Source organism: Eulemur rufifrons, chromosome 24 (assembly GCF_041146395.1).
Source record: "Eulemur rufifrons isolate Redbay chromosome 24, OSU_ERuf_1, whole genome shotgun sequence".
Lineage (NCBI taxonomy): Eukaryota > Metazoa > Chordata > Mammalia > Primates > Lemuridae > Eulemur > Eulemur rufifrons.
The window spans coordinates 10,932,464-10,958,429 of NC_091006.1; the positions used below are offsets into that span (position 1 = coordinate 10,932,464).

Below are 25,966 nucleotides of genomic sequence, written 5' to 3' on the forward strand. Positions count from 1 at the left end.
ACATTTGGTTCCAAATCCAGACCTCCTAATTTCTAAATCATTTTTATTCCAGACCTCATGAGGCCCAGGTCATTCCTCTTCAACTCTCTACAATCAAGACTTGTTTTCCCTGTGAAAAAGAAGTCAAATGAGTTTTATGTCTTGATCTTATAACCAGTTCTTCCAGAACCGACATCATGCTTTAGTTCTTTTAGGTTCTGGACCTCATGGCCTCCACCATTCACTGTAGATTACATGACCTCTAAACCTTGTGACCTCCTGGGTCCTCTGATCCCACATCTGATTTTCTGCCATTTTTCTGGTTCTAGAACTGCGTTGCAAATGTCTTCTGAGTCTAGACCTCATACTGTAGGTTGCCCTGCTTCTAGACCTCACTGTCCAACTCCCCCTCACTCTAGATCGTAAGGACTCCAAATTACCCTGGGTCTAAACTCAGCCTTCAAACATCTTAGTTTAGACCTTGTCTTATAAATTCCCCTGGTTCTAGATGTCACAACCCCCCTCCAATTCCTTCTGATTCTAGATCTTATGGTGCCAAAATCCCTCTGGTTTTAGAACTCAGTCTTTGGGCTTTTTCTAATTCTAGTCCTCACTCTATAAATTCCTCTGCTTCTAGGCCTCACAATGTCTAATCAGTTTCCTCTGATTTCAGATCCAAATCCCTCTGGTTCTACAGGCTGCCTTCCAAATGCTTCTGATTCTGGAATCTAGACTTTACCTTGTAGATTCCTCTGGTTCTGAATCTTACAACCTTTGAGTCCCTAACTGCAGGTCCCACCCACCTGACTCTGTTCTGGGCTTCCCACCCCACTGAAAATACCCCAATTACTACCCTGTCCTAAGTCTTCCCATTCTAGACCCCTACCCTCCAGGTCCTGCTGCTCCTGGACTTCTTGCTCAAGCCTCTCTAACCTCGTATCCCTGTAATTTCTGTCTTAGAACCCCCTCCACTGCCCACCCCAGCTCTCCTATGTGCACTTACCTTGACTTCACCCCAGATGTCTGGGAGACCTGGGGCTCCCTCACCCCTACAGGGGGTTCACAATCCAGAAGACTCTTCCAGCCGCACAGGCGCACGCACAGCCTTATCTGCAAATCACAGGGTGGGGAGAGAAGCCAGGACTCCTCAGCTCTCTGCCACCACCTACGTGTCCCCCTAACCTCCCAGCTCCCTTTCTACGATGGTGCTACTCTTTGTCTTCCACAGGAAAAAGTCTCCCCTTCTCAGCTCCATTCACCCCCTTTTTGGAAGGGAGTGCTAGCTCTGTTTTGTCAAGGGGTGACCTATCCAGATTGGTGCTATGGGGAGAGTTAGGGTCTGTCCCCTCCTTCCATCAGGGGGTGATGTGGGTCATCAATGGCGGGAGCTGTGCTAGGCTAGGGGAGGGGAAGGGACTGGACCAGCCATGCTGCCTCTGAAACCCACTAATCTCTGTACCACCATAAAGACCTCACCTTGGTAGGCACCACAGCTCTGTGTGTTGACTCATCTTTGGGATCGCTTCTGAGACTGTGGGTGCACTGGGCGGCTGGGAGTCCATGTTATTAATTCTTTCTGATTCTGTGTGTACATGACTGTCTTCCTACAGGGGTCTGTGTAACATGTATGTCTGTTGATGTGGTCATTCTGTGTATACACGTAGGTCTTTGTGACAATTCTGTGAACCTGTGTTGGAGGGTTGTAATTCCTTCTATGGGTGTGTGTTAGTATCTGGGTGAAACGATTTTGCCTTATGTATCTCTCTGGTTACTTTGAGTGTCTGTGTTCCTGAGTGTGGGAGGTGTGATGATTCTTTGGGACCTGTGTATGCCGGTGTGATGTGATTCTACGTATGTGTGTGGCACTGTTTGACACTGTGATTCTGGGCACCGGTGTGTGTCTGGGTGACATGATTCTCTGTACTTAAGTGAGCATGTGTGTGTGAGAGAGAGTGTGTGTGTCTATAGATTCATGTGCAGATGGCCATGTCGTTCTGTCACATGTCTTTATTATCACTCCCATAACCTCTCTCTGGTGGTCCCCATAGGAATCTTCTCAAGGGAAGAAAACCACTTTTAAGCCTTTGCACTTGCTGTTCCTTCTGCCTGAAATGCCTTTCTCCTTCCCCTCCTCCCCTCACTTGGTTATCTCCTGCTCCTATTTCAGATCTTGGTTCAGACACCCCCTCTTCCAGGAAGCCTTCCCTACCTGCCCTAGTTGGCCAAAGTCTTCACACAACCCTTTGAAAGCTCCTGCCCCCATCACAGCACTGGGCACTCTGCCCCACTCTGCGTATTTGTAATGGAGTGAATATGAAATGAACTTACACTGTGCTAGGCCTCCTGACATTATAATTCTATATAATGCGCATAAGTTATTCTCCCCACTTTACAGATGTTGAAACTGAAGCTCAGAGAGGGTGATCACTTGCCCAAGGTCACACAGCTGGGAAAGGACTAACGGGGACTTAAATCCAGGATTTAAATCCATTATGGCAGCCTCCCCACCCCCTAAAGAACAAAAACAAAATAAAAATTTGCCAACCCTCTGGCACATAACAGAGGCAGTAGAGTAGCAATTATGAGCACAGGGACAGATTCAAACCCTGGCTCTGACACTTCCTTGCAGTTTGACCTTTGGCAAGTGTATTGACCTCTGCAAATCTCAGTGCCCTCATCAGTGAACTGGAGATGATACTGATAGTTACCTTCTAGGGTGGAGGGAGGCGGTGTTTGAGCTGGTGTTACATAGACAGGACAAGAGGTTTAGGGACAGGATACCTTGTACTGCCAGGAGTGGAGCCCCAGTAGAACCTAAAAGGACTCATGAATAGAGGCTGAGGGCTTGGAAAGAATGAACTAGAAGGGTGTACAGTGTGTGAGGGTTGAGGGAAGGGGGTAGGGTCTGGCCAGACTATTTCGGGTCTCATAGGTCACCAGGAGTGGGTTTTCTCCTAAAGGCACTGGGGAGCTATGGAAGGCTGGGGGTGGGGCTATGCCATGGTCTTATCCTGTCTCACAAAGATCCCTCTAGCTGCCATATGGAGGGTAAACTGGAGGAGGGAGGCTGAATCAAGCAGTAGAGAAGGCTGATGCTGTGATCCAGGCGAGAAGAAAAAATGTAGACAAGCAGGAGAGTCAATTTGAAGATTCAGCAGGATTTGGGAAGCTGAACACAGGGAGGAGAAAGATGTTCTGAGCCTTGCTCAGGATTTGGGGGCCCAGGGTGCTTTCAGTTCAAAATTTAGAAACACTGACCCTCAAGGTTGGAAATTTATTTTGCTTGAGAAGTCACCCATTTTCCAAAGAGGGTTAACTGAGGCCCTAGAGGAGGGGAAGATTTGTTCAAGGTCACGCAGGCAATTGGCAGTAGGGCTGGACGCCCAGCTCCCGCTCCGCGTCGGGCATGGTGCTGCCTTGCAGAGCAGGCGGCATTTGCAACCCACCCACCAACTGGCGAGGACGGCAGGGAACCCCACTTCAAGACCTGAGAAACTTTTGTGGCCTCCGAACGTGGTAACTTTGGGATCAGAGGCCACACCAGGTCTTTTCCTCACATGCCCTTTTTCTCCTTCCCTATTGGCTCCTTCTACAAGGGGTGCCGTCTGGGGATCCTGTGGTCACCTTGTCCCCGCGCACTCCAGCGAGAGCGCTCTGCGCAGGCGCGCGAAGGGAGCTGTCGGGGCCCGCGCTTTACGACACTTGTGCGACAGCGGCTGCAGCCACCCGGCCCTCCTTCGCGACGGTTCGGCCGGGTGCCGCTGGCGGCCGTTGCCAGGGTGGGGGTCGCTTTGCGGCATGGCGATGGCGGAGGGCGAGCGGACTGAGTGTGCTGAGCCCCCCCGGGACGAGCCCCCAGCTGATGGCGCTCTGAAGCGGGCAGAGGAGCTCAAGACTCAGGCCAACGACTACTTCAAAGGTATGCCCGCCTCTGAGGGCCGGTGGACAGCGGCCCAGGCCGAGGGGTGCCGGGCCCGCGCGGAACCATGGCAACGCGGAGCGGCAGCCTGGGCGCGGGGCAGGCACTACCAAGTGACCAGGCGTGGGGAGGCCCGGGTTGGCACTACCAAGGGGCGACATAGGGGGCTTTGAAGAGGAGGGGTAATGCCTAGAAGTGGTGTACGGAGCGGGTGCTACTAAGTGGGAGACCAAGGAGGGCGCTACCAAGTGTGGGGCGGGAGGGGGACCGGAATGGAGGCGCTACCAAATGTGAGATCTGGAGAGTTGCTACCTGGTGGTGAGACCTGAAGAGGGCGCTACCAAGCAGTAACATGTGGCAGGGGAGTGATGGTGCTAGCTAGCGGGGAGACCTGGGGTGGATGCCACCGAGTGGGGGGCAGAGGGGGGACAGTCCTAATAGAGAAGGCAATTATGGGGGTGGGGAATAGAGCATTAGATGGCGCTGTGGGGGGGGGTCAAGAAGTGGGAGATTGGGGTGACCCGAGCAAGAAGGATGTGTGGGGTGCCCTTGGGAGCAGAGGTGGGGGGTCTCCCAAAATAGTATGACTTAGGATCTTGGGAAGGACTGAGGTGTGGGGGCACTCATTCATTCATTTATTAAAAAAATGTTCATTCACTACCTGTTATATGCCAAAGGTGGCGCTAGACTCTGGCGGTATAGCAGTGAATGAGACTAATGTAGCCCTGCCCTTAGGCAGCTTGTAATTTAGTAGGAGAATCAGACATTGAGTAGACAGGCAAATAAATAAAATGCTTAAATAGTGATGAGTGCTTTGAAAGAAAACCAGCAGCGTGATGAAGAATAAGGGTTGGAGGGTACTTTAGATGGGGTGGTCAGGGAAGGCCTTACTGAGGAGGAGGCATTTAAGCAGAAACTCAGAGAAGGGGAACTGGGGAGGAGTGTTCCAGGTGGGTGGAGCAGCATGTGCAAAGGGCCTGGGATGGGGAAAGGCTGGCGTGGCTGGAACTTTAGGGAAGGGGGGGGGGGAGACGGATGCAAGAGAGTAGGACAGAAGCCAGGTCATGCAGGGTCTCATAAGTCATTGCAAAGACTAGTTTGGATTTTACTCAGTTATTCAAGAGGACACATTGAGTAGGTAGATGGGCCAGTCTGGACTGGAGAAGAATTTGGGTGTGATCAACCTGTGGTTGGAAATGTTCTAAGAATGGATGAAGTCATCCAGGAAGAGGGTCTAGGGAAGGGGCCTAGGACAGAACTCCGATTGCAAGAGGGAGAGGCTAAGTGGTTAGCTAGGTGGAAGGAAAACCAGGAAAGCTGAGAGAAGAGATGCTTCTGGAAGGAAGAGCTGGTGCCCCGAGTCGGATGCTGTCAATGTGAGCACCAAGAATTGACCATTAGATCTGGCTGCACGGATGGTGGCGGTGACGTTGACAAGAGCAGTTGCTGGGGAATCATGGGGGTGGTAGCCAGCTAGGAGGGCGCTGAAGAGTGAATGGGAGGGGAGGAAATGGAGACAGCAGATGTTGACAAATGTTTGGAGTATTTTTGTTCTGAAGGAGAGTGCAGAGATGGGGGAGGGTGGCAAGAGGGGAATGGGTGGTGTCAAGGGAAGATGCTTTTTTTTTTAAGGGGCGGAAGAGAGTAGAGTATGGTCCAGTAGAGACAGAATTGATTCTGCAAGAGAAAGGACAGATTTGCAGCAGCAAAGCCCTGGAGAAGGTGGAGGGTGGGAAGAATCTAGAGCCTTAGAGGAGAGTTGGCCTCTAAAGGGAGCAGAAACAGATTCAAAGTGTGGGGAAGTTTGATCAGGCAGGAGCAGAGAGGTGGAGGTAGGACTGGTGAGATATGAGGCCAGAGATAGAGCCTTGGAGGCCAGGTTGGGGAGCATTGGGTGTCGTCTTGAGGGCACTGGGGAGCCATGGAAGGTTTTAAGAAAGGGGCAACACAGTTTGATCAGTGTTCGATGGAGTTCTCCTGGCCACTGTGCAGAGATTGGACACCAGGGCAAGACTGGAGACCAGGAAGGAGACTAGGATGGTAGACAGGTGAGGGGTGGTGGTTGCCGACCAGGCTGGGGGGACGGAAATGGACTCTAGAATATAGAAGTGTTTCAGAGAGGAAGTGAGAGTGGCTGCCTGGAGAGAGGGGGAAGGGTACTCCAGGCAGAAAAAACTGGGTGGCAAAGGCCCAAAGGTGAGCAGAGCCTGGCACCGAGGAGGTGAGTAGAGGAGGCGGGAGGAGTTTTTGGTGAGGCCACAGGGAGCGAGTCTCGCAGGGCTGTGGGGAGGAGCCAGGACTTTGCTGAGGGTTCTGGGGAGCCATGGGTGGTTCTGAGTAGGGTAAGGACAGGGTCAGGTTTGTGCTTTAGAAACACCCTTCTGCGGGGGCAGGACTGGAGGCTGGGAGACCGGGGTGGAGGCTGGGGCAGGAGCCTGGACAGGAGAGGACAGAGGCCAGACCAGGGCAGAACGGGGCTGGGGGGTGGAAGGGAGTATGTGGATCTGAGAGGTGTTCAGGAGGCTGACTTCGCAGAACGAAGTGACCACCAGGCTTTGGGGGTTGAGGGGTCGGCGGTGTCCTGGAGGGGCCCAGTTTCAGCTGGGTGTTGGGCTGGAAAGTGGCCTGTCCCTGAGATGGTGCTTGGGAAGAGCAGCCAGGGTAGGGGTTGCTGCTGAGGCTGTGAGAATTCTGGGGAACCGTAGCCATTGGGAGGAGCCCCTTGTCCCCCAGGACTAGGGATCCAAGCTCTCAGGAGCCCTGGGCCTGGGCAGGCAGCCAGAGGTGCCTGGCTTTGAGCTGGCACAGAGGAGAATACATCCCTGCTGGTCCAGGCCCCCGGGGGGCGTCTGGCAGGCAGTGGCAGGCACAGAGCCCCAGGCTCCAGGGCTGTGGGAATAACAATAAAAAGAATAATTACAGCTCACCTTAATTGAGCCCTGCAGTGGCCAGGTACACCATGGGTTTAATCCTCCCTGGGGGCTGGGAGGTAGGTAGGAACAGTCCTGTTTGTTTTATACGTAGAGGAAACGAGGCTCAGAGAAGCGAAACCACTTGCCCAAGGTCAGAGTGTGTGAGCAGCAGGGCCCGGATATCCCCTTCCTTGCCACGTGCTTGGAAGCACCCACATTCAGCGTCCCTACCAGAGCCCATTCTGGTCCTGTTGGAGAAAAAAGGGGCCCTCATGGGAGGAAGGGTCCCAGGAGCTTAGAGGATGTCCCCCCACCAGCTGTGGCTGGTTGCTCTGTGAGCCCAGGCCCATTCCAGAGGTCCTGGAGGGCAGAGCCTGGTTCCTGACTCAGGTCCAAGTCCAAGGGAAGTGGCTCTGCTGTCTTCCCCTGTCTCGGGGCTTCAGTGCATCCCTTCTGTAAAATAGAGGGTAGGGGGCTCTGCTTAACCCCTAAGGAGGCGCCAGGTCTAAGAGTTCGTGGAGAGGAAGCATGTCATCACAAGAGCTCAGGCTGCCTGGGTTTCAAATCCTATTTCTTCCTCTTTCCTGCTCTGGAATCCCTGGGCAAATGACCTAACCTCTCTATGCCTCAGTTTCCTCATCTCTAAAATGGGGAATGTCTTGACGCTTAAATGTGCTCGTATTTCTAAAGCACATAGAGCAGGCCCAGGATGTGGTGTGTAGGCCCACACGTAGTACGGGCCCCGCCCATTCCCTCGTGCCGCCTTCGTTGCTTCATTAGTCATTTATTCATTCACTTCTTTTACACGTATCTGCTGACTACTGCTTCTGCTGAAGCCAGTTTTCGTGAGTGGGTTCAGAGAACCTCCCAGCCAGCCAGGGAGGCAGAGCTGGTTGCGATGCTCAAGTTCCAGGTGAGCAGGTGAGGCTCAGAGAGGGGAGGCTGTCGGCCTGAGGCCTGCTGTTAGGCATCTGCGGAGCCGCTGTCAGGCTCCGAAACACCAGGCTCTCCACCCTGTGCCACTCGAGTAAGTAACAGCTCACCTGTCAAGGGCGCTGGTCGGCCGGCCTCTGGAGCACAGCCAGGAGGCTGGAAGGAGTCCTCGAAGGCGCTGGCATTCCAGGGCAGGTCATCAGAGCTGGGCTGCTCAGCTCTGCCCTTGCTTGTTTCTGGAAAATCCTGCCTTCTTCCTGTGGCTCACAGTCCTAACAGTGACAACTAGAGTGGATAGGGCTGGGATAGGGGGGCCCGGGGGCTGAGGCAGCCCGGTGGGAGCACTAGCCCTGCCTGGGGCTAAAGGGGGGCTTCCCATAGTGGGGACATCTGAGGCACTGGAAAGATTGCCAGGAGTTAGGCTGGCGAAGGGGGTTGTTGTTAAGACTGTTGCCGGCCACATCCCCAGGACCCAGCTGCTCCTTTCTCCAGTGTCTATCTCCGTCTCTCAGTTCCTCCCTCCCGGAACCTTTCGTTGGAACCTGGGACTCTCCTTCCTTCCTCTGTCCCTGGCTCGCTCTCATCCTCCAGGTCTCAGCTGCGGTGTGCCCTGGGCTGCCCCAACCCTAAACATTCCGGGGGCATCACTGTCTGGGGATGGATGTGTCTTCTCCACTGGACTGTGAGCTCTGGGAGGGGAGGGCTGGGGGCTGCTGTGTCCCCAGACAGGGCAGGGGCTCAAGGAATTAAGGTGGGGCTTAGGTTCCAATGGTGGAAATGGATACCAAGCAGACAAACAAAACAAAGGAAAGTGGTGGTTTAAAGTGGGGGTTAGAGCAGGGACTCCGTTCAGAAACTGAAGTCCAGAGGGGGTTCCTAAGTGGCCCAAGGGCACCCAGCTAGTAAGAGGCAGAGCTAGGAATTGAGCCCCGACTACCTACCCCTGCATCTGTGAGTGCCCCTGTACCAGGCTCCCACCCAGAGGTCACCCTGGCATGGGAGTGAGAGTGGGCACATTGACCTTGGCGTGGCTCAGAATCCCCATCTGTCTTTTGCTGTGTGACCTTGAGCACAGGCCTTACCTCTCTGAGCTTCACTCCCCTCATGTGGAGAATGGGGTAATGCAGTCGTCCTTGGGGTCGTGAGGGTTAAGTGAAGGGCCTCCTGTACTGAAACCCTGCATGGCACCTGGGACATCACAGTCCCCCAATGTGGGCAAGGCTCTAAGGCTGTCCAAGCCTTGGTTCTCCTGACTGTCAAATGGGCACGTGGAAGAGGTCAAGCCCGGCTCTTTAGGTGCAGACAGGGAGTTTGACCTTGAATGAAACCCTGTGGCTTGTCGAAGTGAGCACCAGCTGGTACTTATGCCATGGAGACATACATGAGGATTCCACAGGTTCCACGGTCAGGATGTAAAGTGCAGGGCACAGCCATGGCTTATCCCACGTGGCCAGAAGTCACATCCTGTGACTCTATTTTAGAACATCAATGTCCAGACCTCACTGTGGCTGCCAGGGCCCTGGGGATCTGCCTCCAGCCTCTCTGCCTCCTCTCCTCCCAGCTCCCTCCACCCCAGCCACACCAGCCTCAGACTCGAGGCTCACCCTGCCTCAGGGTCTTTGCACCTGCTGTTCCTTCTGTCAGAGCACTCTTCCTCCAGGCCTATGTCTCGCTCCTTCAGGTCTCTGCTGATATGTCCCCTTCTTCTTGAGGCCTAAGTAGGTTCCTTCTTCCCCACTTCTAGGTCTCCCCTCTTTGGGCTTGTTTACTTGCTTTGGCGAGCTACAGGAGGCCCAGGGCAGACTCAAAGATGCCTGGTTCGAATCTCAGCTCTGGCCCTCACTAACACACCCCCTGGGGACCACAGGGAGGATTCAGGAAGCCCCTCCTGAAGTCCTGAAAGAAGTAGTACCCAGCTTGGTGCCTTGAGGGGTGGGTGATGGGTGGGTGTGTGGAATCAGCTTGGGTCCTGGAGATTGTGGCCTGAGGGGACAAGGCCTGAGCTAGAGGGATAGTCAGTACAGGGAAGAGGGGCAGGTTGAGGAGACACTTCTGGGTGCAGCAGCGGACCTCAGCTTTCCCACCTGTGAACCCCTCGGGGACCAGGCCATACCCAGCCCGGGGCCTGTTCCGGCCGGGTGGAGCACTGCCTCATGCCTCCTCCTCCATCTCCGCAGCCAAGGACTACGAGAACGCCATCAAGTTCTACAGCCAGGCTATCGAACTGAACCCCAGCAATGCCATCTACTACGGCAACCGCAGCCTGGCCTACCTGCGCACCGAGTGCTATGGCTACGCGCTGGGTGACGCCACGCGGGCCATCGAGCTCGACAAGAAGTACATCAAGGGCTACTACCGCCGGGCTGCCAGCAACATGGCGCTGGGCAAGTTCCGGGCTGCCCTGCGAGACTACGAGACGGTGAGCCGGGCTGCAGGGCGTGGGCCAGTGCCGGCTCCTGAGCCAGGCGGCTGCCAAGGGGCGGGTATGAGGGGCCGTTCTTGTCTTCACTCATTGCTCACCCATCCAGCGAGTACTCGTGGGTCCCTTTAGCTGGGAGCAGACTGCCCGGGTCACAACCGTGCTTGGCCATCCCATGCTTTGTGACCCAGGACAAGTTACCTGGCCTCTCTGTTCCTTCCTTTCCCCATCTGTGAAATGAGGAGAACAAGAGGACCTTCCTTAAGGGTTGCTGGGAGGAATAAGTGAATTTTTGCTTTTCATGCTTAGCCCAGTGCCTGGCACCCACTCAGCGTCCTGTGATGATTAACCTGATGGTTTTTGTCGCCGGTGGTGGTGGTGGCGAACAGGAGCCACACACCCCTTCTGGTGCAGTTTGAAATTCAGGCGAGGGCGAACAAAACCCCACCACTGAGTAAGTCAGCAGCTTAATTGCAGGTGAGGATCTGTGCTTTGAAGAAAGTAGAGCGACATGCTGTCTCGGCCAGCAGATGGGACATATTGCAACGTGGTGATGAGAGAGGGGACCGGGAGCCCGGCTAGAATTCACTGGTGCCCTCGCTCACCCTGCCACCACCACCACTGGTGATGTGCTCTGATGATAATCATGACAATTGTAAGGACCTGCAGAGCAAGCACACACCTTCACACCAGGTGTGTTCTGCCCCTTCCTTCACGGAGACTGGCTCACTCTAGTCATTGCAGCAGCCTGGGAGGTGGGCACTGGGATTGTCCCCATTGCACAGAAGAGCAAACTGAGGCCCAGAGGTGTTAAATCACATGCCCAACGACCCCCAGCTGATAAGTGGGAGAGCTGGGATTTGAACCCATTTGGGTTGACCCTTGGGGCCTTGTCCCCTCCCAGTCCAGAGTCGGCTCCCTGAGAGTAGGGGTGCGCACTTGCTCTGTTCATTGGGATGGTACGGCAGCAGCGCGGGCAGTATGTGTTCTGCTCCCACACGTAGACGCATCTTCGCTCCCTCTTTCCGTTGCATCCATCACACGCTCTGAGCAGCTTCTGTCATCTCTGTCACCTAAGGAAGGTCAACCAAGGGGGGCTGAGAAGCCACAGTCTGCATTTGGTGGGAGCCAGGTCAGACGGCCTGGACTGGCTGCTGGTCTGGGGTGGACAGTGGACTTCAGGCCAGATAAAGGCTTGAGCCAAGCCTGGGACCAGGGCATACCTGTGTCAGGGTGGGGGCAGAGGCATGGAGGGGGGTGCTGGAGTGACAGCCAGGAGGGTAAAGGACAGCAGAGCAGAGTCCTTCCGAGCTTTGGCTCCCAAGCCATCCCCTGGCTCTGATGACGTGGTGTGAGTGCGGGTCACGGGGGGTGCAGGGCTCAGTAATGAGTAACCAAGAAGGACAGGCGGGGTTGGATGGGGGCTGGGCTCCCTCCAGACACCTCTTGTGACAGATGCTGGAGTGTGACAGAGGACGTGCCCTGTCCTCTTAGACCAGGAGCTCACCTGGGGGCGAGCCGAGATGTGACCTTGGTGGAAGCAAACGAGCCCGAGGCTGCCTTTTAGCAGCCTGGGTCCTCGTGGGAGGGTGTGCTCTGTGCAGCTCAGCCTGGGCCCAGCGCTGCTGGGAGCTCTTCGTGTGCCTGAATCCAGCCTGTTTTACAGGAAAGAAACTGAGGTCTAGAGAAGGGAAGCCCTTCCTCCAGGGTCACACAGCAGGAAAGTGGCAGAGCTGGAACTTGAACCCAGAGTCCGTGCTTGTAACGGTTTGTGGGCAGCAAAGTCAATTGAATGCCTTGAGATCGGCACTTGTGTCTTCCTTAAATAGAGAAGAAAAAACTGTTCATTGGAGGAAGTGTGTGTATGTTGTTTAATGAAAGGTACTTTCCATTTACGTGAATATGGACGTGTGCTGGGTGTGATGCAAAAGGGCCGTAGTCAGGCTGAGGTCAGCAGTGCAGGGGTTGGAGCTACAGGCCCAGGCTCGGTTCACAGCCAGCTCAGATCCCAGCTGTGGGTCTCCCAGGGCCTCGTCTCCTCGGCCTCGGTGTCCTCATCTGTTAAACAGGGTGAGAATACAGGAGTAAAAACCAGTGTTTTTTCTATTTCTCATCAGTAATTAACTTCTGTGGCCTCTGGTCACCAAGAAATGTGTGGCGATTTCTCCCTACCAGCAACTAAGCGATCATTGTAGCGGACAGTAGCTGGGTGTCCTGTAATTCAATTCAATTCTGACATTATCTATCTTGAGATAAGGGCAGATCCCACAGGTGGAGGGCTTAGTCCCACAAGATTGTCCCCAGTTCCGACGCTGACCAGCTGGCTGTAAATCGGGGTTCCCATGGCCCCTTCCTTGGGTTCAGTTAATTTGCTAGAGAGGCTCACACAACTCAGGGAAACACGGTTACTGGTTGATTCCAAAGGATGCAGATGAAGAGATGCGTACGGGAAGTATGGAAAGGAGCGTGGAGCTTCTATGCCCTCTTGTGGCACACCACTCTCCAGGGACCTCCGTATGTTCAGTTATCTGTAAGCTTCCAGAACTTAGTCCTTTTGGGTTTTTGTGGAGGTTCACTAGGCAGGCATGATTGATTAAACCACTGGCTATTGGCGATCAACCGAACCTTAGGCCCCTTTCCTCTACCTGGAGGTTGGGGAGGTGAGACCAAAAAGTTCCAATCCTGCAATCCTGCCTTGGTTTTTACAGTGAGCAGACCCCACCTTGAAGCTACCTAGGGGTGGCCAGCCATCAGTCAACTCGTTAACATACAGAAAGACACTTACCACTTTGGAGATTCCAGACATTTTAGTAGTTGTATGTCTGGGAATGAAACGTGATGAATCCAAATATGTATTTCACAGTATCACAGTCTACCCTTGGTCTTCGAACACAGTTCCCTCACACCAAAAGGATATACAACTCAAAAGACACGGACACATTACTACAATTCCATCCAGTCATTGTCAATCTAGTCTGTCGACCCAAATAAATGACTGAGGCAAAAATCTCAATCAAGAGGTTTATTAAACCAAACTGGGGGCTCACCCCCAAAAAACGCTAACCACAGGCAGATCTGTGGCCGTTTCTCAAAGGGGAAGTTGGAACCTTCCGCATTTAAAGGCCTGTAAGGACAAAGGAAGGGGAGACTGATGAGGCAAAATGGTTATATTCTTGTGAGGCCCAGGAAATTTACATTTTACATCAAATAAGGGGAATGTTAGAAGAAAAAAGGGGGGTGGAGGAAGCATCAATTATATAGATGTAGGTGGAAGAATGTCTGATTCGGTGTGGCTCCAGTTCTGTTATCTGTAAAGTTAAACTTTGTTAGTCATTGTTAGTGTGGAATCAAATAGGCCTTAGTTTTAGATTCTGGAGAGTTACAATTGGCGTGTCCGTGCTTACGGGAAGTCAGCAGGGAATTTCCTTAATGTTCTTCACAGGTGCCTGAGGCCTTTACCTTCCTTTTGCATATGGAGTTGGAGGGTGAAGTTTTGACTTTCTTTTTAGAAGCCCATCATATTGTATGAATATGCCTCACAGGGTGAGGTCACTCAGGTTTGCAGGCCTGCATTCCCTCTGGGCAGCTTCCACAGGTGGTCTTGGCAAACACAGCTTCACCTTTTCAGGCATCTGGTATAACTGAGCTAAGGGACAGTGCCATCTCTTGCCTTGTGCCTTTTTTGAGGGGTTAATGTAATACTGGGTTTCCCCCGTTCATAATCCATTTATTCATTCCTTTACGCTCAGCTGCTGTTTCTCCTTCTCTTCATTTATGCTTGTTGACCTAAAGGAAGAAACTGAGGCAACATTAATATAGGTAGAGAGTTTCTCTGGGCCAAGGTTGAGAATTGCAGCCCAGGAAACTTTTCCAGATTATCTTGGGAAGTGCTCCAGGGGACAGAGGAGAGGCTTGTGCTTTTAAAGAAAAAAGGCCATGGCCAACTAAAATATATATAGAAAAAATTAGCCGGGCATGGTGGCACATGCCTGTAGTCCCAGCTACTCGGAAGGCTGAGGCAGGAGGATCGCTTGAGCCCAGGAGTTTGAGGTTGCTGTGAGCTAGGCTGACGCCACGGCACGCACTCTAGCCAGGGCAACAAAGCGACACTCTGTCTCAAAAGAAAAGAAAAGAAAAGAAAAGAAAAAAGGCCAAATTAGGAGAGCAGCAATTACAGAAGTTGTTTTTCAGAAATTCTCATTGGTTTTCAGAAACAACATTGATTAGTAATTGGCTATACACTGTTGAACTATAGGGCATGAGTTATGGCTGCGGTCCCCAACCCTTGGCCATGGCCTGTTAGGGACCCGGCTGCAGGGCTCCACCACCGCTCCGCCACGCCCCTCTTGAAACTAGCCTTTATAAAATTAATATTCCATCCCTGTCCATGGAAAAATTGTCTTCCATGCAACCGATCCCTGGTGCCAAAAAGGTTGATCCCTGGTTCCAAAAAAGGTTGGGGACCGCTGAGTTATGGTGTCTGCTCATGGCATTGTTAGGTTGATTTACAGCTATTTGTGGCATTGGTCTAGAGCCCACATAGAAAGCTGTCCTCAGAAGATGATTACTTTTCTCCTGGGGGTGTGAACCGAAATAAAATCTTAAGCTTCCCAGCTGACTGAATGAACTCCCATGGTCTTGCCCCCTCCCTTTTGGAGATATCGTTTGTAACAATAAGATACTCAATCATTAGCCGGCCTAAGGCTATGCTAGAGGAAGCTTAAATCACACCTGCAGGCCATCAATTTACTTAACAGATCACTTGAGTTTCTGTAAATGTCAGGGTTTGTCTCTGATTAACAGATATCCTTATCTTAAGTTAAAACATTCCTAGGCTTTAGACAAAGCTTCATTTCTTGAACCTATTACAAATCAAAGAATCTTTATACCCACCTGTAACCTGTAAGCCCCCCCCCCTTCAAGATGTCCCGCCTTTCCAGGCCAAACCAATGTATGCCCTCCACATATTGACTTAGGATCTTACATGCAACTCCTGTCTCCACGAATGTATAAAACCAAACTGTAACCCAGCTATGGTGGGCACATTTTCTCAGGACCTCCTGAGGCCATGTGCTCTGGCTTGGTCGCACACATTTGGCTCAGAATAAACCTCTTTGAATTATTTTACAGAGTTTGGGGTGTTTTCCATTAACGGGGGATGTGGGACCTGACTACTGTCTCATTCCAGCACTTCTCTGGGCCTCACAATTTAAAGGAGGCTCGCATTCCTGAGACAAAGAGTTTGGGTTTTTTTCCCTCTCATTTTCCCCTTTTGATCAAAATCTTTCTTGAAAGCGTTGATGATCAAAGTTTAAGTGTCAGGGTGTCCCTCGTCACTGGGAAGGCTCATTCTAGGACTGTCCTGTCCTCCTTTGGGAGGAAAAGGTGTCTCAGTGAGGAATTTTAATTTAAGAGTGTTACAGCCTTCCCTGGTTCATTGCCCACTGCTCAAGAGGAAGGCAGTGTGCTGAGATGGCAGGGGTTACAGCAGAGAAGGAGTTTAATATTGCAGTCACCACGAGAGGAGACAGGAGGGAGTTCTCAAATCCATCTCCCCGAGAATTTGGAAGAAAGGTTTTTACAGATAGTTTGGCAGGTGCAAAACAGGTGTAGAATATAGAAAGACAGGTGAGCCATGTATACCCAGGAGAAAGCCAGGGCAGGGACAGACACTCCACTGGACCACCCAAATAAAACGGCCCCTCCTCAGTAGGTAAAAAAAAAACCATAAAAGCCCAGAGACAAAGAGCTCACGAGGCCAGAGTCCCAGTGGATGAAGACTCATGAATAGCAATTACAGGAAAGCAAACTAGGGAACAATGGCTGGTTTTATAGATATATATGAACTATGCCTGTACCTTCGCAGAGTTCAGGCCCCTACCACAGTTCTCGCTTTGTGGACCTGTATTAATTTTATAAAGGGTAGTTTCGAGAGCACCCAAAAGCCCAATTGGAATGACATCACAAAGTGGCAAAAATGAGACCTTAGGCTGGGAGAGGTGGCTCATGCCTGTAATCCTGGCATATTGGGAGCCTGAGGCAGAAGGAATGCTTGAGCCCAGGAGTTTGAGACAAGCCTGAGCAGTGCAGCGAGACCCTGTCTCTACAAAAAATACAGAAAAAAATTAGGCCTGGTGGCACGAGCTTGTAGTCCCAGCTACTCAGGAGGTTGAAGCTAGAGGATCCCTTGAGCCCAGGAACTGGAAGTTGCAGTGAGCTATGATGATGCCACTTTACTCTAGCCAGGACAACAGAGCGAGACCTTGTCCCCTCCCCCTCCAAAAAGAGACCTCAGTGAAGTCATTGATTTACATAGCTGCTGTCTCTCTGAATCATCTCCAGTCTTCAGAATACCATTTTAGTTTTCTCGGAAGAAGTAAAACAATGAGAGATAAATAGTGTCAACAGAAAACCCAAACTCTGTAAAATAATTTAAAGACATTTATTCTGAGCTGAAAATATGTGACCATGGCCTGGAGAGCCACACCCAAGAAGCCTAGAGCAAGTGGTCTTGCCATGGTTGGGTTATAGTTTGGTTTTATACATTTCAGGGAGACACGGATTACATGTAAAGTCAAAAGTCAGTACCCAGAAGGTATACATTGGTTCGGCCCAAAAAGGCAGGACATCTCAAAGTGGGGGCATTACAGGTTATGGGTGGGTTTAAAAGATTCTTTGCTTTGTAATTAAAGAAATGAAGCTTTGTCTAAAGGCTTGGAATGTTTTAACATAAGGATGTCTGTAATCAGAGCCCAGCCACTGGACATACACTGGATGTACACCCAGACTCAAGTGATCTGTTAAGTAAATGAATGACCTGCAGGTGTGGTTTAAGCTTTGACTTACATAGCCTTCGGCCTGTTAATGAGCTACAAAGGACGTCTCCAAGAAGGGAGGGAGCCATGACGAGGCATGTCTGATTTCCCTTCTCATGGCAACTCAGCTTTAGGGTATTTCTGACCTCTCCTTGGCCAACAGGTGGTCCATTCCATCAGCTTGAGGGGGCTTAAGATTTTATTTTAGTTCACAACAGCATGAATAATTTGAAGAGTAGAAATATAATGCACAATAAGGATTAAAGTCAAAAAGAATTTGTATACCAGAATGAAAAAAAAAACCCTATTGCATTAGGCAGCCAACTAGAAACATCATGAAGAAAATTAAATCCTGGTTCTTCTTTGGAGACTTAACTATAGCCAGGAAATAATTCAAGGTTCAGTCCAAATTGTAGGCAAATAATAAAAGCGCAAAAACAATGAATGGTCAGGGCTAGAATCTAATGACAGGGGTGCTACTGAAACATTTTTTCTCTTTCCAATCCCCAATTTTACCAAAGATAAATCAAAGTAGGACCAATTTATTTGCAAAACAAATTTTAGTAGTTATACACAGCCTGGTGATTGGCATAAAGTAGAGCAAGAATAGTGGTTGACTGTAGATGCCTTTTAAGTTAGCTTTCCTGGAATGTTTTTAAAGAAATTTCAGATGAGATTCTTAAAAGCCTCTTAAAGCTGGGAAGCCCGGCCAAGGAGTCCCCATCAGGCTGTGGCTGTAATACCTGCACAAATTGGGTGAAGTCCTCTCTCCTCAGGGTCCCAAAATATTTTGAGGATTCTTGGGCATGTCAGAAAGTGACATTCTTACCGTAAGATCAAGAGCTTTGTAAGAGAACTGGGTAGACAAGGTACCAGGCCAGTCTTTTTCCAAATCTTTTCATTTTATAAAGTCAACCTCAGTCCCTGAGAGCATTCTAGTCACATCTGCAAACATGCCATTCCAGTCAAAGCCTTGGTAGAATAACCAGTGTCTCCAATGTGTCCTGTTACAAAAGCAAACAGAATCTTATTGAACTCATGCAGATAACTCTATTGCCGTAAAATAAGAATATTCATGAATAGTTTCTGAATTCTGGAGAAATCAGGTAGAGATAAAAATAAATGTTTCAGTTTTGCTCACAAAAGTATACTTTACCCAATTGGTATAAGCTATTAATAGCTCAAAAGGAAAAAAAAAAATGTTTTCTTGACTCTGGAAAATAAAACATCAAAAGAATCAACCATATTTCAAACCAAAAATCATAAAAATCATTTCAGTCCTTCATCAGTTCGGTCCTGTGTAATTAATTCTGGTTCTGGAAGTTTTTACCTAATCCAGTGGTATGGTGTGCAGTTATCAGAAACCTGTGTTCAAAAGTACTTGTCATGGTCTTTTGCATGAATTTCCTTGAAAAAGCAGCATATTTTTTGCCTGTAGCTGATTGTCCTCAAGTCTCTCGTTTGTGCATTTTACAAATCAGGAGAGGGGCAATTATAAGAGTTTCAGGAATCTCATTGGCTTACAGAAATAACATAAACTAGTCATTGGTTCTACATTGTTGAACTATAGGGTGTGAGTTTTGGGATGGTTAGGCTGATTTATAACTCTGTGGCATCAGTCTAGAGCCCACGTAGCAAGCAGCTTTAGGAGATGTTTGCTTTTCCCAAGGGGGAAGTGGACGAGACTACTCTCTCATTCCAATGCCACTTTGGGCCTGATAGTTTAAAAGGGGCTCACTTTCCTCAGATAAGAAGTTTCTCTTCTTTCTCTGCCCAAACTTGTCCACCTTTGGAAGGGACATTAGAACCAGCCACTGTGCTGGGTCTGCATTTTAGGAAGCAATATAAGTCTAGCAAGTGCCTCGCTTCAGTTTGCTCCCATTCAGATGGGTAAGATTGCACAGGTGCAGAACTCGTGGGCTATTTGAACATCAGGCAGTATATTAATATTAATGGCTGCATTCATTGTTAGCCCCAATTTTGCCAGATGGGGTGAAGGTACCGCTCACCCCCATCAGGTCCTTAGGAATTTTGACATAAGATTTAAAAACATAGTTACAGTTTCTCACTTAGGAATCAGCCCTTCTTCCAGCACTTGTAGTTGGAGCTCTGGTCCTAGGACCACTGTAGCAGGTAGAGGGAAAAAGGTTGAGGTAAGGTGGGGAAGAAAAAGAAAAAAAGTATGATCGTTTTACCTGTGTTCTTCTCCCTTGGCAAGAATCATGTAGTCACACCAGCATCCTTCCCCATCCCCTCCTCCCCAGATCCTGCATTTAATGTTGCAGCTCAGGAGTTGGGAAAGGTGCTAACAGTCTGGTTGGTGGGCGGCTGAAACACGGATCAAGAGATGGCCCACCACGACTGAGTTGGAGATGCCCGATCCGTCTCGGTTAACATGAAGGAAGAGATGCAAAGGCTTAGGGAGATTGGAATGCCAGAGTGTATTTGTCACTTGAAACCTACTCACCCACACTGAGAGGGTCCAGAAGACATACTTCTCACTAATTCTTTGAGAAATAGATTTGTGAGCAGGCCCCAGTATCCCCGAAAAGCTGCACAACTGTGCCTCTCTGTGTGCTGGACCTTACAGTGGGAGCCGCAGTCACTTACTTGGAAAACTTTGAAATACAGTGAGAGTAATTGGATCCCAGGGTGGCAGGCGGCAAGTGGCAGCACTCAACCAGAAGGGAAGGCATCTGTCATGGACAGCAGAGGCAAAGCAGCAAGCTGTTGTCCTCCAGTCAGGGTAGGGGCTTGTGGAGGTCAGGTGATCGATGGAGTTTGAGCCCAGGTCCAGCTCACAGTGGATCCATTGGGTCCCTGAACCCTTCCTGTGTCATTCCCCTGGTTCCAGAATGCCTCATCAGGGTCGACATACTCAGCAGCTGGCAGGATCCCCACATTGGCCCCTTAACCTGTGCAGTGAGGGCCATTATGGTAGAAGAGGCCAAATGGAAGCCATAGAGCTGCCTCTACCTAGAAAGTAGGCAATCAAAACAGTAACGCATCCCTGGAGGGACATCAGAGATCAGTGCCACCACCAAGGACTTGAAAGGTGTGGGTGGTGATTCCCACCACATTCCCACTCATGCACTGTGGGGGACACAGCTGTAACTGAGTCTCGGCCCTGCCCACGGAGCCGCCTTTTAGACCCATTCCCAGCAGCGCCCAGGCCTGGGAACCCAGGGACCTGTGGGAGCCTAGAGGGAGTGTCTGACCCAGCGTGGGCAGGATGGGGAGTTCCTAGAGGAGGGGACAGTGGGGCTGAGACCTAAGGGAGGAGAAGCTAGAAAGGAATTGGAGGTGGAAATGCGGTGTTCTGGGCAGGGGCAGCCTGTGCAAAGGCTGGGAGCTAAGAGGGAGTCGGTACACTGGGGGCCTGAGAGTGGTCTGGCTGGGTGGTACCCCGCAAACAGAGACAGTGGCAAGGTGGGCGGGGCTGCATGGGCCAGGCCATGTGGTGGTTTGGACTTTATCCCAGCTGTGGATTCATAACCTCTCCCTGTTGGGAAGGACTCCAGGGCCCGTCTGGTGCTGCCACCCTCCCCTGCCTGGCACCACACCACAGGCCAGGTGGAGCCACCGGGCAGGGCGCCCTGGCCTGGGCCCACCCAGACATGGGGGAGGCCATTGCCTGCTGCTCCCCAGCTGCTTCCCACCCCACTTGGTCCACATAGCTATCCCCAGGGTGAATGAGCCCCACCCCCTGCTGCTGGCCAACCACCCTGCAGGTGTTAGCGAGTGTCTTGGCACAGGTTTCTGACTCATTCTGCCGGGCTCACCACGGGCAGCCCCTGCTCCTTGGGGGCCGGCTCTGGCTACTTCCCTCTGTTCCCTGGCTCAGGAGCTGTGGGGGCCAACTCCTGGGGAGGCCAGAGGCCTGGGCAGGTCAGGCAGGGTCCGCAGTCTTACAGTAATAGTTACAGATAACCAAACTGAGACTCAGAGCGGTGAAGTCACTGGCCCAAGGTCACATAGCAAGTAAGTGGCAGAGTGAGGATCTGAATCCAGCCCTCTCTGCTTTTTAAGGGTCAGAGTTTACAGTAAGTGGGGGGAGAAGGTGGGGAGAGGAGTGGGGATGGGCTCCTTTACCTGGGAACTTACCGCATGACCCAGAGCCCCGTGAACAGGGCCAGGGAGAGCAGTCGGCGCTTTGCGGAGCTCACTCTTGCCTGGCGCTGCTGCGTTCTCTCACTGAGTTCTCACAGCGGCCCTCGGAGGTAGATGCTGCTGCTGCTGTGAGTCCAGCCTGGTGGGGAACCGACCCGAGAGGCAGACTCGCCCGCCTGCGGTCACTCAGCTCATCATGGGCAGAGCTGGGATTTGGCCCCAGGCGGCCTGGGTCTGTGGCCAGTCTCGCCTCTCTTCACTGGAGGAAACTGAGGGAAATCATTTGTCCCAGGTCTCCCCAGAGGTCGTGAGGAACGTGACACCCCTCAGTGCTGCTGCCTGCCAGGCCCCGTGTCTGTTACTTACTCCTCCCGACAGCCCTGGAAGGGGGAGCCCCTCTTCACCCCCATTTTAGAAATAGGGGAACTTGGGCTGAGACAGTCTGGGTGACCCAGCAAGTCATTGACCCTTCTGGCACTATTCCTTGTGACCATGGACCCGGCCTGTCCTTTCCTCTCAGACTCCCAACGCCTTGGTGATCGCAACAGTGACATCAGTGTGTGTGCCTGGTTGGCACTGCTCACGCCAGTGCTCGTTCCCAGAGGGACCTGAAGCTGAGCAGGCAGCCCTCAGACCAGAAGTTTTGTTGATTTTAGCGGTAGCCATAGCTAGATGTATGAAGCACACCTGTGTGGGCAGCTCTGCTGCGCCCAGTTGTGGGTGCAGAAACCAAGGCTCGGAGGTGAGACTCATCCAGGTTGCACCAGCAGCACACGGTGGCCCCATGGTGGCCCTGGCAGTCTGACTTTGGCGTTCACGGAGCTTGGGCTGGGTAGCCCCAGGTGGGCCAGCCCCCACCTTGCCTCAGTGTGGATGTCCACCCTCTTGCCCAGGTGGTCAAGGTGAAGCCCCACGACAAGGACGCCAAAATGAAATACCAGGAGTGCAACAAGATTGTGAAGCAGAAGGCCTTCGAGCGGGCCATCGCGGGCGATGAGCACAAGCGCTCGGTGGTGGACTCGCTCGACGTCGAGAGCATGAGTGAGTCCGGCCTGGGTGCCCCACCCTCCCAGTCCGAGCACTCCACATTCTTGCACGGGCCCTCCCATTCCCTGCACGCTGGGGGGTTGGGTGAGCTGGGGGCAGCCCCGTCCCTGTCCCCAGGCCCGTGTCTGTTGCTCCTCTGCCTGCATCCCTGAGCACAGTCCAGAGCTGGGCCTCATGTTCCTCAGCAGGCCAGGCTGGGGCCCGGGACCCCACCCAGCCCACTGACCCTCCTCCCCCGCCTGGCCCCTGGCTCCCTGTTGCCATCTCTACCACCCGCCCCCCTGCCTCCCGGCAGGAGCCCCAACCCTCATGGGCCTCCCTGTCTGATTCACCTCTAGGTCCTCTAGGTGCTGAGAAGACTCAGCCGTTCAGTCCACAGATAACTACCGAGCATCTCCTATGTGCCAGGCTGCGTTCCAGGCACTGGGGACACAGCTAGGAACAAACGCTCCCTGCCCTCACGGAGCTGACACTCTAGTGGGGAGAGGTGATGAGCAAGTCAGGGAGGAATGGACAGTGTCCAGTGCTGTGAGATCGCAGAGGGCAAGGGGAGGGGCAGGAAGAGCAGAGCCAGACCTGACCGTGGAGGGGACTCTGCACTTGCTCCGTCCCCCTCTTGACCTGGGTGTCCAGGCCCCCCTTCCTACTCTCACAATGACTGTGGCTGCTGACTCTCGTCCCCCTGTTCACTCACCAGCCATCGAAGATGAGTACAGCGGGCCCAAGCTTGAAGACGGCAAAGTGACAATCACCTTCATGAAGGAGCTCATGCAGTGGTACAAGGACCAGAAGAAACTGCACCGGAAATGCGCCTACCAGGTAATGCGCCTGTACTGGGCCTGCCTGGAACTCCGGGATAGTACCTGCAACCTGCCGTGGGCGCTGAGCAAGCGGGAGGAGGAGGGTGGTCAGGGCAGCTGACACTGTGCTGGGCATCGTGCTGAGGGGTTAGTGCATGACCTCATCTAGTCCCACAGCAGTTTGGGGAGGTGGCAGGCAGTGCCGTGTCACAGGTGCAGAGGCACAGGGCCAGAGAGGTTAGGAGACCAGCCCCGGGCCAAAGGTGAGGAAGCAGCAGAGCCATTTGCTGAGAGTTTTGATCCAGGGCTGTTGGGTACCTGTGGCTGTCATTTGCTGCAGGTTGTTTGGGACTTGATGGTTAGTTAAGCCCCTGAGACCCCCACGAGGGCAGCTGGCCACAGGATGTTGAGCTGATTGAGTGAGACTCAGGCTCTGGTATCATGTCTCTGGGGGAGACCCCTACGAGACCCTCTGCCCTGACCTCTGAGGGATGCAGGGATCTCACTGTACAGTTGGGGAACTGCTGGGGTCCAGCACCTCCTGGGATGGTCATGAGGATGCAGGACTTCCTGTGAGTCCGATTGACAGGCAGGTGAGTGTGGCAGGTGACGGGGAAGATTTAGGGAGCATTGGGGCCTGGTGCACAAAGGGGTTTACCCACCCCATCTGCAGGAATGGGTGAAGCTGCCAATTTATGGATCCTAGAGCCAGATGGCCTGGGTGCAAATGTCTGCTTTCCCACTTACTAGCTGTGCGCCCCTGGGCAGGTGGCTTCACCTCTCTGTGCCTTGATTTCCTTGTCTGTAAAATGAGGATAATCATACTGCTTCCACCAACGGTAGTTGTCACGATTAACTGAGTTTAGTCAACATCAGTGCTTAGAACAACAGTGCCTGGAACATAGTTAGCGCTCTGAATGGGTTAGCTGTTACGCTGACCACATTGACGAAGGTGAGCACAGAGGAGGGATGTCCACATTCCTGGTTGTTTTTAGTTGACGCATAATTCACGCACAATAAAATGCACAGATCTGAAGTGTCCGGTTAGACGAGTTTTAAGTTTGATGTGCCCACTGCCCAAACAAGTTACAGACCATTTCCATCACCCAGCAAGTTCCCCCGACCCTTTCCCGTCAGCCCCACTCCCGTCCCAGAGGCAGACACCAGTCTGGTTTTTTACCGCCTTAAGTTAATTCTGCCTGGTTTTGAATTTCATATAAATGTCACGTGGGTTTATAATCCTTAGTGTCTGTTTTCTTTCACTCGACATAAATGTGTGAGTTTCATAGAAGTGCTGTGTGTCGGTCGTTCAGGTACTCTGTTGTGTGAATAGTCTGTTTGCTCATGCAGTCTTTGCGAGACATTTGGGTCGTGTCCACTTTGTAGCTTTTATAAGTAAAGCTGCTGTGAACTTTCTTGGACAAATCTTTTTGTGACTTTATGTTTTCATTGCTTGTGTTGAATTTCTCTGTTGAGTGTCTTTTTTCTATTTCATTGATTTTCATTCTTTTTTTATTCTCTTCTGCATGCTTGGGGCTTACTTTGCCTTCTAGCTTCTGAAGGTAGATGTTTGTGCTGTTGATTTCACACCTTTCAACCTTTAAAAGCGTTTAAAAGTAAATTTCCTTCTAAGAAGTGCTTTAGCTGCATCCCAGGAATTTTGATATGTTGTGTTTTTATTTAACTGAATGGTTAGAATTTTTTTCTAATTTTGTTTGTGATTTCTTATTTTACCCATAGGTTATTGAGAAGCATATTGTTTAATGCCAGATATTTGGGGACTTTCCAGATATATTGTTGAATTCTAATTTAGTAGTGTTTTGGTCAGAGGACATACTCCTTGTGATTCCACTTGGGGCTATTTTTAGGTCTATGTTGGCAAACATACAGCGTGCACTGGAAAATAATATGTATTTTGCAGTTGTTAGTCGCAGGGCTCTATAAATGTCAATTAGGTCAAGATGACAGAGACTTGTTAATAATCTTATTGCCTTACTATTTTTTCCTAATTGTTTTATTATTTATTGAGAGAGGGCTGCTAAAAACTCTAACTATATTTGTGAATTTGTCAGTTTCTCCCTATAGTTCTGCCAATTTTTGCTTCCTGTATTTTGAAACTTTTAGGTACACATGTAGGATTATTATGCTTTCTTGATAAAGTGACTCATCATTAATGAAATGACTCTAGCAGTACTTCTTGGCTTGAGATCCATTTTTTCTGTTATTAATATAATTAGACCATATTTTTTATGCTTAGTATTTGCATGATGTAAGTTTCTACCCTTTTATGTTCAGCCTATTGGTGTCTTTTTTTTTTTTTTAAACAGAGTCTCACTCTGTTGCCCAGGCTAGAGTGCCATGGCATCAGCCCAGCTCACAGCAACCTCAAATTCTTGGGCTCAAGCGATCCTTCTGCCTCAGCCTCCTGAGTAGCTGGGACTACAGGCATGTGCCACCATGCCCAGCTAATTTTTTCTATGTAGATTTTTTAGTTGTCTGGCTAATTTCTTTCTATTTTTAGTAGAGACAGGGTCTCGCTCATACTCAGGCTGGTCTCGAACTCCTGACGTCGAGCAATCCTCCTGCCTTGGCCTCCCAGAGTGCTGGGATTACAGGCATGAGCCACCACGCCCTGGCCAGTGTCTTTATATTTAAAGTGTTTTTCTTGTAAATATGTACTTGGGTCTTTTTTGTCCAGTTTAGCAATCTCTACTTTTTAATTGGAGTGTTTAGTTCATTTATATTTAATGTAACTGTCATATGGTTGCGTTTACATCTACTATCTTTTTGAGACAGAGTCTCGCTCTGTCACCCTGGGTAGAGTGCAGTGGCATCATCATAGCTCACTACAATCTCAAACTCCTGGGCTCAAGCAATCCTCCTGTCTCAGCCTTCCAAGTAGCTGTGACTACAGGCATGCACCACCATGCCCACCTAATTTTTCTGTTTTTAGTAGAGATGGGGTCTCAGTCTTGCTCAGGCTGGTCTTGAACTCCTGAGCTCAAGCAATCCTCCTTCCTCAGCCTCCCAGA

At 51.2% G+C, this 25,966-nt stretch overlaps 1 protein-coding gene across 2 annotated transcripts in view; it reads left to right on the forward strand.

Moving 5' to 3' along the window:
- The first annotated feature begins 3,714 nt into the window (after nucleotides 1-3,714).
- The window catches only part of PPP5C (protein phosphatase 5 catalytic subunit), a 33,674-nt gene continuing 11,422 nt past the window's right edge, over nucleotides 3,715-25,966 (forward strand). For both annotated transcript variants that reach the window (XM_069458513.1, XM_069458515.1), the window contains exons 1-4: nucleotides 3,715-3,898; nucleotides 9,921-10,162; nucleotides 21,981-22,128; nucleotides 22,832-22,953. In XM_069458513.1, the coding sequence (XP_069314614.1) occupies nucleotides 3,778-3,898; nucleotides 9,921-10,162; nucleotides 21,981-22,128; nucleotides 22,832-22,953 (633 nt within the window). In that variant the 5' untranslated portion in view covers nucleotides 3,715-3,777. The remainder of the gene's footprint in view (nucleotides 3,899-9,920; nucleotides 10,163-21,980; nucleotides 22,129-22,831; nucleotides 22,954-25,966) is intronic.